The 14,105-nt window shown below is 39.8% G+C and overlaps 1 protein-coding gene and 1 long non-coding RNA gene across 3 annotated transcripts in view; one reads left to right on the forward strand and one right to left on the reverse strand.

Annotated features, from left to right (window-relative positions):
* RAB3IP (RAB3A interacting protein) overlaps positions 1-8,794 on the reverse strand; it is a 48,770-nt gene extending 39,976 nt beyond the window's left edge. The window contains exon 1 of the mRNA XM_077775203.1: positions 8,486-8,794. Coding sequence (XP_077631329.1) covers positions 8,486-8,496 — 11 coding nt within the window. The 5' untranslated portion in view covers positions 8,497-8,794. The remainder of the gene's footprint in view (positions 1-8,485) is intronic.
* Positions 8,795-9,005: 211 nt separating this feature from the next.
* Positions 9,006-12,319, forward strand: LOC144240861 (uncharacterized). Of its 2 annotated transcripts, none has more exons than XR_013337871.1 (2): positions 9,006-9,331; positions 12,009-12,319. It is a non-coding gene; the product is annotated as an uncharacterized LOC144240861 (long non-coding RNA). The 2 variants fall into 2 exon arrangements; XR_013337872.1 differs by having other exon boundaries at positions 9,006-9,162.
* Positions 12,320-14,105: the final 1,786 nt, after the last annotated feature.

The following is a 14,105-nucleotide window of genomic DNA, read 5'->3' on the forward strand; positions in this document are numbered from 1 at the left end:
GAACAGAGAGAGAAGGAGAGAGAGACAATTCCAAGCAGCTCCCTGCTGTCAGCACAGAGCCCGACACGGGGCTCAAAGCCACAAACGGCAAGATCATGACCTGAGCCGAAACCAAGAGCCAGACACTCAATCAACCGAGCCACCCAAGTACTCCAAAACAGTGTATTTCTGATCACCCATATGTATTTCATGTTATTTCTTCTTTTTAGAAGTCAGTATTATCATAGAAAAAACAGCAGCCAATATTTACTTAATGTTAACTACGTGTCAGATATTGTTGCTAAGAAGTTCATATGTATTAACTTATTAAATAAATGCCTAGAAAACGTCCAGTAACTCGTCATAAAAATTTTTTTTCTATTTAAAGTGAATTTTCTAACTGAAAATAAAAAACATCAGTACGATAACTCAAGGAATTAAGATGAATAGGTGCTATAATATTTTCAATTAAAAACTAAAGCACTCAGATAAAATGTATATAATATATGTACACAATTTAAATGAAATCAAGAAACTCAATTTCTATTATAGTCCAAAAGAGTAAAATCCATTTTCCTACAAAAAGCATATTCCCCTTATTTGACTTACTTAACAAGTAAAAAACAAAGGATTTACTTCTAAGGAAAAAAAACTTTAAAGCTATAATTTTAATCTTTTTTCTATCAATTTAATATCTGAAAATTAAATAATTTTAATTCTATACTTACTAAAATTCCTCCAAGCTATATGTACCACAGAACAGAAACACCAGTACCTGAAGAAGAAAGCTCAAGTTTTAGCTCTGACCAACCTCTAACCTATACCTGCAAACTTGGGCAGGTGAATTAAACTTCTCTGAGCCCCAACATCTTCGTCTATTTAGTGATGGGATTGGAACCAAAGATCTGGATTATAAAGTGGTGGGTGAGTGTATCTGTAGGTTAGAAAGAAGACCAGAGTCTGACCTTCTGATGGGAAGAATTAACCAGTGTTTGCCACCTCACAAAAAGCTTGTACTCTGGAAGTAGACTCAAATCATAGCTCAGTTACTAACAATGTGATCTCAGAGCCCTAAGTCTAAATTTCTCACCTGAAAAACAGGGGTAATAACTACCTATCTCATAGGGTTGCCTGAGAATTAAGTCAGACAATACACATCAAGGGCTTACTACCACAGCTGCCACTTTAGAATTAGTTATTACTAATTAAAATCATCTCTAAGGTATCCTCTAATACTTGCCAAATATTCTGTCACACTGTATCAGCACAAACATCATCAAAGAGAAAAAAACAATGTTTGTTTTGTTTGGTTTAAAAATATTGTGGGGCGCCTGGGTGGCTCAGTCGGTTGAGCATCCGACTTTGGCTCAGGTCATTATCTCGCGGTCCATGGGTTCAAGCCCCACGTCGGGCGCTCTGTGCTGACAGACAGCCAGTTCAGAGCCTGGAGCCTGTTTCGGATTCTGTGTCTCCCTCTCTCTCTGACCCTCCTCTGCTCATGCTGTCTCTCAGAAATTTAAAAAAAAAATTTTTTTTTAATTGTAAGTGTATTGTTCTAAATGTTCTTCCTCACCAAAGCGAGCCTCTATATATTATACTATATATACTATATATAACATAAATGTTTACATATGTACTATTTTCCTCTTTCAACTTATTGAGAGACTGCTGGAGGATGGAAAGCAGGGAGGGAAGATACAGATGTTTTTATTAATTCCCAAATGACTCCTTAATTCAGCATGAATTATGGAAAACAGCCTCTGTCATTAAAGATTAGATTGCTATTTCAACACTGTATAATGAATTAAAGTGTTACAAATTCCAACAATTAAGTCACTTCTTTAAAAACCAATATTTAAAACGTATTAAGTACATTTTATCCATATATAATTTAGTGTATATAATAACATTTTTAAAATCAATTTTATTAATTCTATTTGGAATGGAAGGATGATGGCCAGCTTCAACTCTGCAGGGCAAATCCTGGCACCAAGTTCTAAGAATGGCTCAATTAAAATGGACTAAAGAGATGGTGCACAGCCTGTCGTGAGCCACTAAATGATTACCCTGAGGGCTGGGGGGAGGGAGGGAAGGAAATGTTTCAGGAGAAGCAAAATATAAGTTACATTTTAGATGCTGTGTAGGAATTCAATAAATAGACAAGGCAGAACAGTTAAGACAAGATAGTAAGGGAATAACAGTTCAGTACTGATAAAACTAACAAAGCAGAGGATGACACATCAAGCTGGACAGGCAGGTATGGGACAGATCATTAACAGCATCATTTAACATGGAAAATGCTGCTTGTTGTTTATCCTGAAGAGATGCTCACATCTACATTTCAGCAAGTGTAGATACACTTTGATGTAGTAAAGATTAGTGTAGTTCGTGTGGATTAGAAAAAATAACTCCCAAGGCAGTAAGGACTTTAGAGAGAAGGGACTAGAAGCAGTTGGTTAAGAGGTTATTGCAACAAGCTAGTCAACAGATTACAAAGGTCTGATCTAATGTCAATCTCGATACTTTGAGACTGGTAGGGATGGAGGTCTCTTCACACACGAAAAACATTCCAGTAGTGTCGTTTGTATTTATACATCCCATACATGCATGCATACATTACACATATACACACATATATTCTGTGTAATATACACACATACACATTATATACATTATTCCTCACAGCAACCCTTTGAACGGGTTCTTACTTTTTTTTTAATTTTTTAAAGTTTATTTATTATTATTTTGAGAGAGAGAAAGAGCAAGGAAGGGGCAGAGAAGGAGGGAGACACAGAATCCAAAGCAGGCTCCAGGCTCTGAGCTGTCAGCACAGAGCCCGATATGGGACTCAAACTCACAGACCACAAGATCATGAGCCAAAGTTGGACACAACCAACTGAGCCACCCAGTTGCCTCCTTAGCTTTTTTTTTTTTTTTTTTTACAGAAAAAGAACCTGAAGCTCAGACAGAATAATTAATTTCATCCAGGTCAAACATGTCAATAAATAACAGCTAGGATTCAGTCCTGCTGTGTCTGATTCTGACACCTGACTCTACTACATTNGGCTCTCTAGGCCAGGTCTCACCCAATCAACCATAAGTGAGTGAACAATCTAAACAGAAGACTACAGTTTAATCTCTGAACCCTTGTACTTACTTTCAGAAAGGGAAAAACTAAAGTTTTCTAATGCATGGCTAAAATAAGCTTTTGCTATTGTGCTGTGTTCTATTTTTTCCCACATTCTCTTTGCTATCACCATTTCCTCCTCTATTTTGTTATGTGGAATTTAAAATATTTATTTAGCCTCTTAAAGAACTTAGGGGAAGAAAGGAAATGTACAAATAAAAATAAACAGAAACTTGATTTTATTATAGAAGCCTTATTATGTATTCAAAAAAGTGTGGATATTTGATACTAAGGAATTATTAATTTAAATTTTAACTTTTTTAGTATTTATTTTTGAGAGAGAGTGTACACATGAGTGAGAGAGGGGCAGAGGGGGAGAGAAAGGGAATCCTAAGCAGGCTCCATGCTGTCACCATAGAGCCCGACACGGGGCTCAAACTCATGAACCGTGAAATCATGACCTGAGCTGCAATCAAGAGTAGGATGCTTAACGGACCAAGCCACCCAGGCACCCCTAGTGTTAATTTCTTTAAAGTAGCTAAATTCCCTTCACTCTTTTAAAAAAAACACACTGAAATACTTACAGATGAAAGTATACAATGCCTGGAATTTGCTCAAAATAATACAAGAAGGGAAATAGATGTGGCAGGACTGACTCTTCTTGCTGACTACTGGGGCTAAATGAGAGAAACTGTGAGGTCCATTATACTTTTGCAGCTACTTATTTTACTTGAAATTCTCCATTAGTTAGAGAGCTTTCAGATTTATTCAAATACTATAAGAAAAAAAAAACCAAAACAGTGTCTGTTTGTTATTTATATATATATATAAATCATTTTCTCTGGGGCGTCTGGGTGGCTCAGTTAAGTGTCTGAGCCTTGATCTTGGCTCAGGTCACGATCTCAAGGTTTGTGAGATGGAGATCCACACGGGGCTCTGAGCTGACAGTGGGGGGCCTGTTTGGGATTTTCTCTCTGCCCCTCTCCCACTCGCTCACACACACACTCTCTCTCTAAAAATACATAAACTTTAAAAAAAAAGGAAGAAAAGGGAAAACAAGGTTTTTTTCTGATGTATAGAGTTCAAATATAATTCTCTTCCTAACAGGAAATTAATGCATATTTACTTACTGTTTTTTGAATTTATTTTGCTTGCATTTTTTGTATTTTACCCTGATTTGTCAACCAGGTGCCCCAAAATAAATACTCAATACTGTTATCTGGAAACATCAAATTACAATTCACTTAATTGGTTCAAGGCTATCATTCATATGCTCCTTTAAGCTTCTAAGGTACTCTCGTATTCTTGCATAGATTTTCTTTATACTAGATTGTCAATTCATGTATGTAGAATTCTATCAGCTTCCATTATGCTTATGTTTACAACTCTGTTGTTAACTACAGAAATTTTCATTCTTTTCCCCTAAGTAATCTCAGCTTATGGCTATAGCTATCTAATTCTGTGTTGCTGATATTCTAAGCTAAATCACTTTTTTCTAACCATGACTAGATACAACTGAAGCTTATGAAACTACCTCGTTTGTTGTAAACTGAAAGGGAAAGCCGAAGAGGAAAAACAAAGATAGCAAGTTAATGCTGCCTGTTGGAACATCCCTCTCCTTCTTCCCTTTGCCCACACAGTTTTCACTCTGAACACATTTCCATTACTACTGCTAGGTCAATTTCAATACATCCTGGCATTTCTCCACTGACACCCATCACCAAACACAGCCCACTACCTAAAGGTTCCAGGCCCACTGCAAACACTACAACATGGGGTAGGATGACTTAAGTCCTGCTTTCAAAGCACATGCACACTAGAGAAAGAGAACTGTCAACAAAATTTACAAGACAATATGAATCCCAAAACTAATAAATATCAAAATAGAGGCATGTACCCAGTGCTCTGGAAGAATAAAAGAGAGGAAAAAAAGGTACTACCTGGCCAAAAAAAAAAAAAATCTCTAAGGAGATCAGTAAAGAAAAGGAGAAATTAGCTAGCAAGGAGTTTTCAAAAGTTCAGTTATTTTATTTTTAAATATCAAATGTGCTTAAGTAATTTAGTAACCAAGTTACTATCCTTTACTGAACTATACCTTAACCGAAACTCTGCATGAGACAAAGCTTTTGCAGTTAAAAAAGCATACCCCCTCAGAATACCCTGAAAGCTTTCCCTCTTTACCTCAAGACACAGTATCTCTACCCACAACTCATCCTTTCTCCCCACTCTCCAACTCTTTTTTTTTTTAAATAGATTTAATTAGTCAGAGTTTGTAGCAGTTACATTTCTTTTTTTTTTTTTTTAATGTTTTTTACTTATTTCTAGGAGAGGGAGAGGGAGAGGGAGAGAGGGAGAGGGAGAGGGAGAGAGAGAGAGAGACAGCGTGAGCAGGGGAGGGAGGGTCAGAGAGAGAGGGAGTCACAGACTGAAAAAGGCTCCAGGCTCTGAACTGGTAGTCAGCACAGAGCCCGACGCGGGGCTCAAACCCACAAATCGCAAGATCATGACCTAAGCGAAAGTCGGACGCTTAACCGACTAAGCCACCCAGGCGCCCCCTCCACTCTCCAACTGTTATAGCCCTTTGTGTTCTTTGGCACTCATTAAAATTACAACAACAGGGCACCTGGGTGGCTCACCTCGTTCTTGAGTTCAAGCCCCGCGTCCAGCTCTGTGCTGACAGCTCGGAGCCTGGAGCCTGCTACAGATTCTGTGTCTCCCTCTCTCTCTCTCTGCCCCTCCCCTGCTCACATTCTGGCTCTATCTCAAAAATTAAACAAACACCAAGAAAAAAATTAGAACAATAACACATATATGAGAGACACATACGCCTTCCAAATTTTGAGGAACTTATAAAAGATATGGGAATGATTATAAGGTCTGGCTTTCACACTCCATGAATACTTTCCTTTAACCCCCACTGTGACTTGCACAGTAGATGCTCAATGAATATTTGATTTAAAAATCTCTGGTGACACATAAAGAATTACTTATTATACTAATATTAAGTATCACATAAAAACTTAATTAAAAACAGTTCTTCAGCATTACAACCTACACATGAAGTAGCAGAGCAAAGTGATTAAAAGCACTGCTCTTAGTGCTTAAACTGCCTGATTTCTCATCTAGTCCTATCATTTAATTAACTGTGTGACCTTAAGCAAGCTACATAATCTCTCAGGGTCTCAATCTTCTCAACTATAAAGTGGGATAAAGCAGGAGTGCCTGGGTGGCTCAGTTGAGTGTCCAACTCTTGATTTAGGCTCAGGTCATGATCCCATGGGATCGAGCCCCACATCAGGCTCTCTGCTGAGCATGGAGCCTGCTTGGGATTTTCTCTCTTCCCCTCTCTCTCCCCCACTTTCCCCTCTTCCTCAGTTGCATACTTTCTAAAAGAAAAAAGAAAAGAAAATGGGATAAAGTATTAGCTAACTCCTAAGTCACTGAGTCACTATAAGAGTAAGTGACTTGGTATATTGTTTACACCAGAAGCTGACACAGAGTAAGTTATAATTTCGATATTAATAGTAGCAATAGTGGTATCACCATCACCAAAAAACCTGGATACTTTTTAGCCAGAAATACAAATGACATTAACACCTTTTATCTGAGGTCTCCCAATAATTATGAAACTCTTCCACAGAAGATATAGAAAGGAATGGAAAGAGAAAGCATGTTAGGAGTTCCATTTTGGGCAGTCACACTGAGTTTTAATCCTGGCTCTGCCACTAATGACCTATAGGACCACTAACAACTAAGTAACCACAGGCAAGTTATTTCGCCTCTCTGAGCCTCCATTTCCCGATCTGTATAATGTGGTGATACCATCTACATCCCAGGAATGTCCTGAGAACCAAAGGAATCAAGGTAATATAAGTCAACAAGCACAGTGTATGGCCCACTACCAAGCTAGTATCTGTTCCTTTCCCCCCCACCTCACATGGAATATCCCATTTAATTCTCATCCCACCATTACGATATTCATATCAGGTTGAACTAAATCAAAAACAGTCCAGGGGCACCTGGCTGGGTCAGTTGGAAGACAGCGAAATTCTTGATCTCGGGGATTGTGAGTTTGAGCCCCCAGTTGGGGGTAGAGATTATTTAAATGAATAAATTAAAAATGTATCTAAAAATAAATAGATGAAAATAGTTGAAAGCTAGCAAATTCACTCTATCCCATTTACAAATGGAGAAAATAAGCTCAGAAAGATTACATGATTTACTCAAGGTCACATGCATGGTAAGTAATGAAGCTAAAACTTTAAAACAGATTAATAATTTTTCATTTCGCTAGCTAACTAACTGGTTCGGTGAGTCCCTCTCAGGAAGGGAAAAAGAAAAAGGTATACTAAGTACAATATATGCAAAACTACCGTAATCTACAAGTTTTTGTTCTGCCTATTAAAAATTGATGGGGACCTTGATTTCTAAGAAACCTTGCATTGTAAAAATTATCTGTGGAATGTCGGTGTGTGTTGTGACGAACTGAGAGTTTAGAGAAAATTATAGGAAAAACATATTAAAGGAATCTGTTAAAGGAAGCATATTAAAGGAAGCATATGCATAACTATACTAATTCAAAAAGTACAACTGGATCTAATTAGAAACCCCTCAAGTAGCTGAACAGCCAATGTCCATCCTAGTGAAAAGTCAGAGGAATTCAATACCGCAGCTTAATTGCTTGCCAAACACACAAGGAAGAGTTACATTAAAGCTTCCACTTTGGTTAACAAAGGTATGGACTGATACATAACTTTACTGCAGTGGAAAAAGAAAAAATTAAAAAGCTTTTCTTCCAGTAGTAAGAAATGCACTGTTGTAGCAAACTTGTAGAACTGCTAAACAAACTTCTATAAATTCCACAGGGGCTTTAGGATTAGATCACATAAATCACAGTTGGGATTCAATGTCTGTCCAAACATGAAAAGTCCTATCAAAATGCACAGTACTAGTAAATAAATAACAAATGTTAACAGAACAAGGCCCCATAAAACTGGTAGAATATTTAACAATATCAAATATTTACTGTGATCAGTCTACAAATCTATTCTGCCTCTTTTCTCCTGATTTGTCATCCACCATTTTACAAAAACCCTACGACAACAAAATAAGGAGCAGGATACTGAACAGAAACTGGGTCTTTCCACAGATTTACAATAGAACAGTTTTGTTTTAATCCGCTTATGGGTCTCCTCCAATTATGTAATCATTCCACGGGAAACGATTACAGGGCTTTTTTCCTCCACTGAAAGGAGTTGGAGGGGAACCAGAGGAGTGTGAAACAGGTAGCCTCAGAATATGCTCTATTTCCACGAAACTAAACTGTCTACTTCTTAGGGCCCAGGATTAAGTCAGCATTCTTAATTTTCAAGACCTTACCCTTTAGCCATTACAGATTTGTTTTCTTAATCCCATAACAACTGGCAACTCTTCACGTGCGGCAGATTCCGCCTAAGATCATCACTTCCACAGTCCATTAGAGGCGGCTGGTCCCAGGGCGGTCAGAGAGTTGTCCACGCTGGAAGGGCAGTGTAATTACAATTACGTCGGTGCAGCTCTCCTCAACTCAAACAAAAGTCTGGCTGAAACGCGCAGCCACCCTAAGGCGCGCGACTCCGGGCGCTCGCTCCGGCCCCCCAGGTTTCGCCGAAACCTGCCGAGGATGACCTCTACGCCTCGGCACGGAGCCTCGCTTGTCTTTTCCTGCGACCCCGGGTCCAAGCCGACGGCTTCACCCTGCTCCAGGTCCCGCGCAGCACGGGGCTGCACACTTGTTCGAGAACTCTCTTAGACCCTCACCCCCTCCGCGCCCGCAGGTCGCCAGCTCCCCGCCGCGCGCGCCCGGCCGGCAGGTAACCGGGATTCCGNGGTGCCTCCGCGGGCGGTTGCCCTGGGAACGAGCACCCGCGGCTCCGAGCCAAGCTTCCCTGGGCTGGATGGGAGGCCTCGAGTTAACTTCGTGTTGGACGATCCAGGAGGTGGGAAATGAACCTACGATGTGAGCTGAGGACTACTAGAACCAACCTGAAACTTGGCGTCCATATATATCTTAACGTGTGCGTGTGGGTATGACTAGGGATGGGAGCAGAGGAAGTCTGATAGAACCAGATTCCATCGTTTGAACAGCAGCTTGAGCATTCGACAATGTCCCTTCTGTACCCGCCTTCTCTCATTTTTTTGTGTCAACTCTTTTATCAAACTTCCACCGCACTTTAAATTCTCCAGGTAGGAAAAGTGAAAAACCAGAACAAAGCTCCCAAAATCTGATCAATAAGAGGCGATCACCATATGTGTCTCTGTATTTAGTAAAAGACATGCAAGTTATGTGATAGATATACTGAATAGGACCATCATTCTTAATACTGATCACATCTGTTAGAGGCAGTAAGGAAGGGTAGATTATGTGTATGACTATAGCAATCAGAATTTCTGGGATTGAAATCATTATCGCTAGCTGGGTGACTTTGGTCAAGTTGGTCTCTAATAGTCCCAATTTTCTCATGGGGATAATAAGAGTATATATCTCTCTGAGTCGTGAGAGATTAAAGGGGTTAGTACATGTAAAATGGTATACTGCATGATGCAGAATGTCTAATGAATATTAGCTATTATTATTAACAACATTATTACTGTTACCATCCGTGTATCATCCAAACAGAAACCTGAAAGTCATTATTCACTTTCACCAATATAGCAAGTCTTATCCATTCTAATTCCCAAGTCATTCTTAAACCTATCCCATTTCCTATTCACTGACACTAGACAATAAGCTTCTTCCATTAACCTTCTTCCTAACTATTCTCCCTTATCCCCTGCCATTCACGCCATGTCCTGAATGAATACTATTATTCATTATTTACTGTGCTCCATCTCTGTGCCTACTGCTGGACGTGGGGACAAAGAAACCATTACACACAGTCTTCGCCACAAGAACTCAGACATAGCGAGGGAGACAAGCATAATTGTAACTAGGTGGAATGAGTAAACTCCACATACAGCAAACTACTTGAGTTCTCCATTCTTGTCATACTCTCTCATACATGTCATGTTTACATATGCTACTCCTTTGTCTTGTTATGTCCTGACCCTCCATCTTTTTCTTGCCTAACTAATTCCTGCTTATCCTCCATTATTCCGACTAAGCATCAAGCTCTCTAGTGAACCCTTCCCTGTTGCTTGCCATGTAGCCCTACCCCACCCCAGTACGGGTTAGGTGCTCTTAACTGTGCTCCCATAGGACCTTGTCTCTTTCTAGCAGTTATCACATAGAATGGTAATTGTAGTTTTGGCTATTTTCCTAACAACTATGAGCTTCTTGAGAACAAGCACAAGACCTGACACGTAGTAGAACTGGCTCAATAGATGCAGATGAGTAAATAACATACATACCGACACATTGTCTGGCATATAAATGTTGAAAGGACAGGCCCTGTGATCTCTTCTGCATAGGAGTTAAGACATCAAGCATCTACAGGAAATAGTAAGCAGCAGCCTTATGCCTGAGTCCCAGGCTAGTCCATTTGCAAATTGCCTACCATCCAAGAGGCTCTTTGGAATGTCCTTAGAGGTGTTGCCCCTCACATACTTAACCTGGCGGCACAGTTTCAGAATGAGAAGAGCCATATGAGTAGTTACCTGTAATAACACTTCAGTGTCCTTGCAGCACAGAGACCAAGGTGTGTTGTAAAGTGTGAGACACTCAGAGTCTCAGCCTACAAAATCTGTAAAGTGTTGTAAGCATCCTAGGTTAGATGGCTCACCCATCTATTAAAGAGACAGACACTTCACAAACTTTAAAAACATGATGATAGATTTTGCAGTGCCTTCTGTCTTTCATTAAAAAATAAATTACACAATGTCAAATATGTAAGATAATATTGTATTTTTTAGAGAAATCTTGAAACTTTCCCATCCATACCTGAGGTCAGAAAATGAAAGAGACAAATGCAAGTATCTAGAAATTTTAGATTGAACAAGTCATTAGTTACCACTTTTTATTGCTCATTTGCCTCTTTTGTTTTTCCAAGTCTAGAAAATGTATATGTGCTGGGTACTTTCCAGTTTAAAACAAACTTTACACTAATCATCTCACAAGTCTTTTCCAAAAAAACAATTTGACAAAGGTAGAAAGGTAGTCTTCATTCTTACCAACGGGGAGCTTGGATCACCAAAGTTAGGGCCATGGTCTTCAGAATACAGGGTAATATCTTACAAACGAATGAAGTTAAAACTCCAAAAAGCATACCAGACTCCATGTCCAGCATGGACATGGCATGACTAGAGACTGGCTGATTCACCACCAAAAGCAACTCAAAGTGCTAGATCAAGTATATAAAACATCTTATCAAACATATCACTAAGCTGATAACATAAGAAATGCTCAAGGGCAAAAAACCTAGGTAAAAGCAGGAACCCAGACAGTAAATAATAAAGATGCAAAGTGGAAGAAAGAAAGAAAGAAAGAAAGAAAGAAAGAAAGAAAGAAAGAGAAAAAGAAAGAGCTGTTTACAGGAGAAAATATACCAAAAATAATCAATCATTTCCTTGTCTAGCAAAATAATTATTTGCGAACCAGTGTTTGCATTCCCACAAAAACTAGCTTTTGCAACTCCTGTACAAAAGCAGAGCTGTCTCAAAAGTATCTTTTATTAGATCAGTTATGGACAGCTGTGCATTTCAGGCCCTTTTTCTAATGTTGGAATAAACAACTGCAAAAAATCAGAAAGCTGAGAGAAAAAGGTAACAGAAGAGCTTAGACTCTAAAAAGTATGGTTCTCATCAAAAGAGTCACTTTAACAAGCTACATACACATAAGGGAAAGTTTTGGTAATTGGCTTCATATCTATAGATACCCAAATTGCTATCTATTGAACATATATTTATTTATTACTTTCTATGCCAGGTATGTAAAAGCCTGCAGTAAGAGAGAAGAGAAGAAGAGGTGAGACACAATGAGAGGACTTCTTGGACTCCCCACAATCCCGGGCTCCAGTCTATTTCTGAGACTTTCTTCATTTCTACTCGTAGGTTCTGTGACAAATCCTTGTATGCTTAATCCTGCCATTTTGCTTAGATTTTCAATGGATTCCTATCATTGGCCACAAGAAAATTATCCTAAACAATGTATTTTAATGGGTGGATTGGTGTCTGTAGCAGTTAAAAACTCAAAATAGCAGTAGCTTAAATCAAATAAAATGTATTCCTCTTATGTAAGTGTAGACGGTTCCGCGTTGGTATGGTAGCTCTCTGATCAACACAGACACAGGCTCTCTCTATCATGTGGCTTTGCCATCTTGAACATGCAGCTTCTACCTTATGACCCATAATGGCTGTTCAAGCTTCAGCCGTCACATGCTTATTTCCAGCCAGCAGAAAAGGACACACCCCTCTACAACCTTGCAGAAGTTGTATAACATCACTACGCTTACCCCTTACTGGTCAGAACTTAACACTTTTTTTTAAGTTTATTTATTTATTTTGAGAGAGAGAGAGAATCTGAGAGAGACAGAGAGAGAGAGAGAATCTGAAGCACACTCTATACTACCAACAGAGTCCGATGTAGGGCTCGAACTCATGAACTGTGAGATCATGACCTTAGCCAAAATCGAGAGTTGGAGTCTCAACCAACAGAGCCACCCACATATCATTTCTACTGAGTCGCCATGTGCCCCGCTAAATAGTTCTGACCCTAAAGAAAAAGAGAACAGATATTAGGGACAGATATAGTAGTTTCTGGCCCATCATCTGAGATCAGACTCAGGATGAGAGAAATGGTGGCGGGGTAGAAGACACAATAGAACAAAGGCATCTTAAGGAAAACGTGTGATGTGTGCAGTGTGTGGGCACTGCGGATTCACTGGCACGCGGAACAAGTGCCTGGAAAAATCTGTGGGAGCCAGACCGCGGAAGATTCTGAACGCCAAACCGAGGAATGTGGGGGTCAGGAGAAAGCTCCTGAGAGAGTTTGAGTTGGAGGGTGAAATGGTCAATACAATGCTTTGAGAAGAGTAATGTGATGGCAAGGCCTAGAAAGTACTTGAGGGCGGATGAGGGGCAAGAAGATTAGATAGGAAGCTGCTATGAAATCCATGAGTGCCTGTACTGCAAGACGTATGGGAAAGGAGAAATGTTTCAAAAGATGCATTTGTTGATGGAACAAGTGATTCGATCCCTCCCCCCCTCCCCCGCCCCGCTTTCCTGTTCAGCATGCATTATACCTTTCTGAAATCAGCACAATGATTTTATTTGGGCAAGTGACCTTTTGCCATATTCAGTCCGTATGATTCAGGTAGAACTGAATTCGGCCTCTTCAAAGGTATGCATGTGACTGAGGCTTAACGAATCTGATAAAAGATGTCGATGGCTATCGATCTCAGAAAACAAGAAAGCACACTTTCACACAATTAAGTGGCTTACCTTAGGGGCAAAACCAAGAATCATGCATTTGAAGCAGCGAATCAAGTACTATATGGGTTGGCAGCAGTGGCTCTTCCATGGACCTGATTTATTATAAAAGAGAGGGAGGGAAGGACCCGATGACGGAGGAATGCTCAGACTTGCCATGTGCGCAGGGCGCCTTCTGTGGGTGAGGCAAGACGACAAGAGACAGCAATGTGAGCAGCCCTGTAACTGCCGGCCTCTTGGAAGAAGGAATCAAGGGCACTCATGCACAACCTTCGTATCCTAAGGACTTTGTTGGGCTGGCTCCTGGTCCTGGCCCCTCCTCAGCACAAACCTTCTGTGAGTAGTATGTCTTGGAAACCTGAGAAACCTCTCCTGCTTCAAAGATGCGAAATCAATCAGGAAGGAACCAGCATGCAAAGACACCATGAGAAAAGAAGGGAACAGGAAAAAACGCCAACTTAAAAACTTCATCTGAAAAACTTGCCATTAAGCAAAAGAAAGTTTTAACCAAACCTATAGCCGTAATTTTTAAAGGCTAAAGGTATAACTTTTCTTCTAATAAGAGGGTCTCGTCAGAACCCAGTTGGGCTGGCAC

This window comes from Crocuta crocuta, unplaced genomic scaffold (genome assembly GCF_008692635.1).
Source record: "Crocuta crocuta isolate KB4526 unplaced genomic scaffold, BGI_CrCroc_1.0 scaffold97, whole genome shotgun sequence".
Lineage (NCBI taxonomy): Eukaryota > Metazoa > Chordata > Mammalia > Carnivora > Hyaenidae > Crocuta > Crocuta crocuta.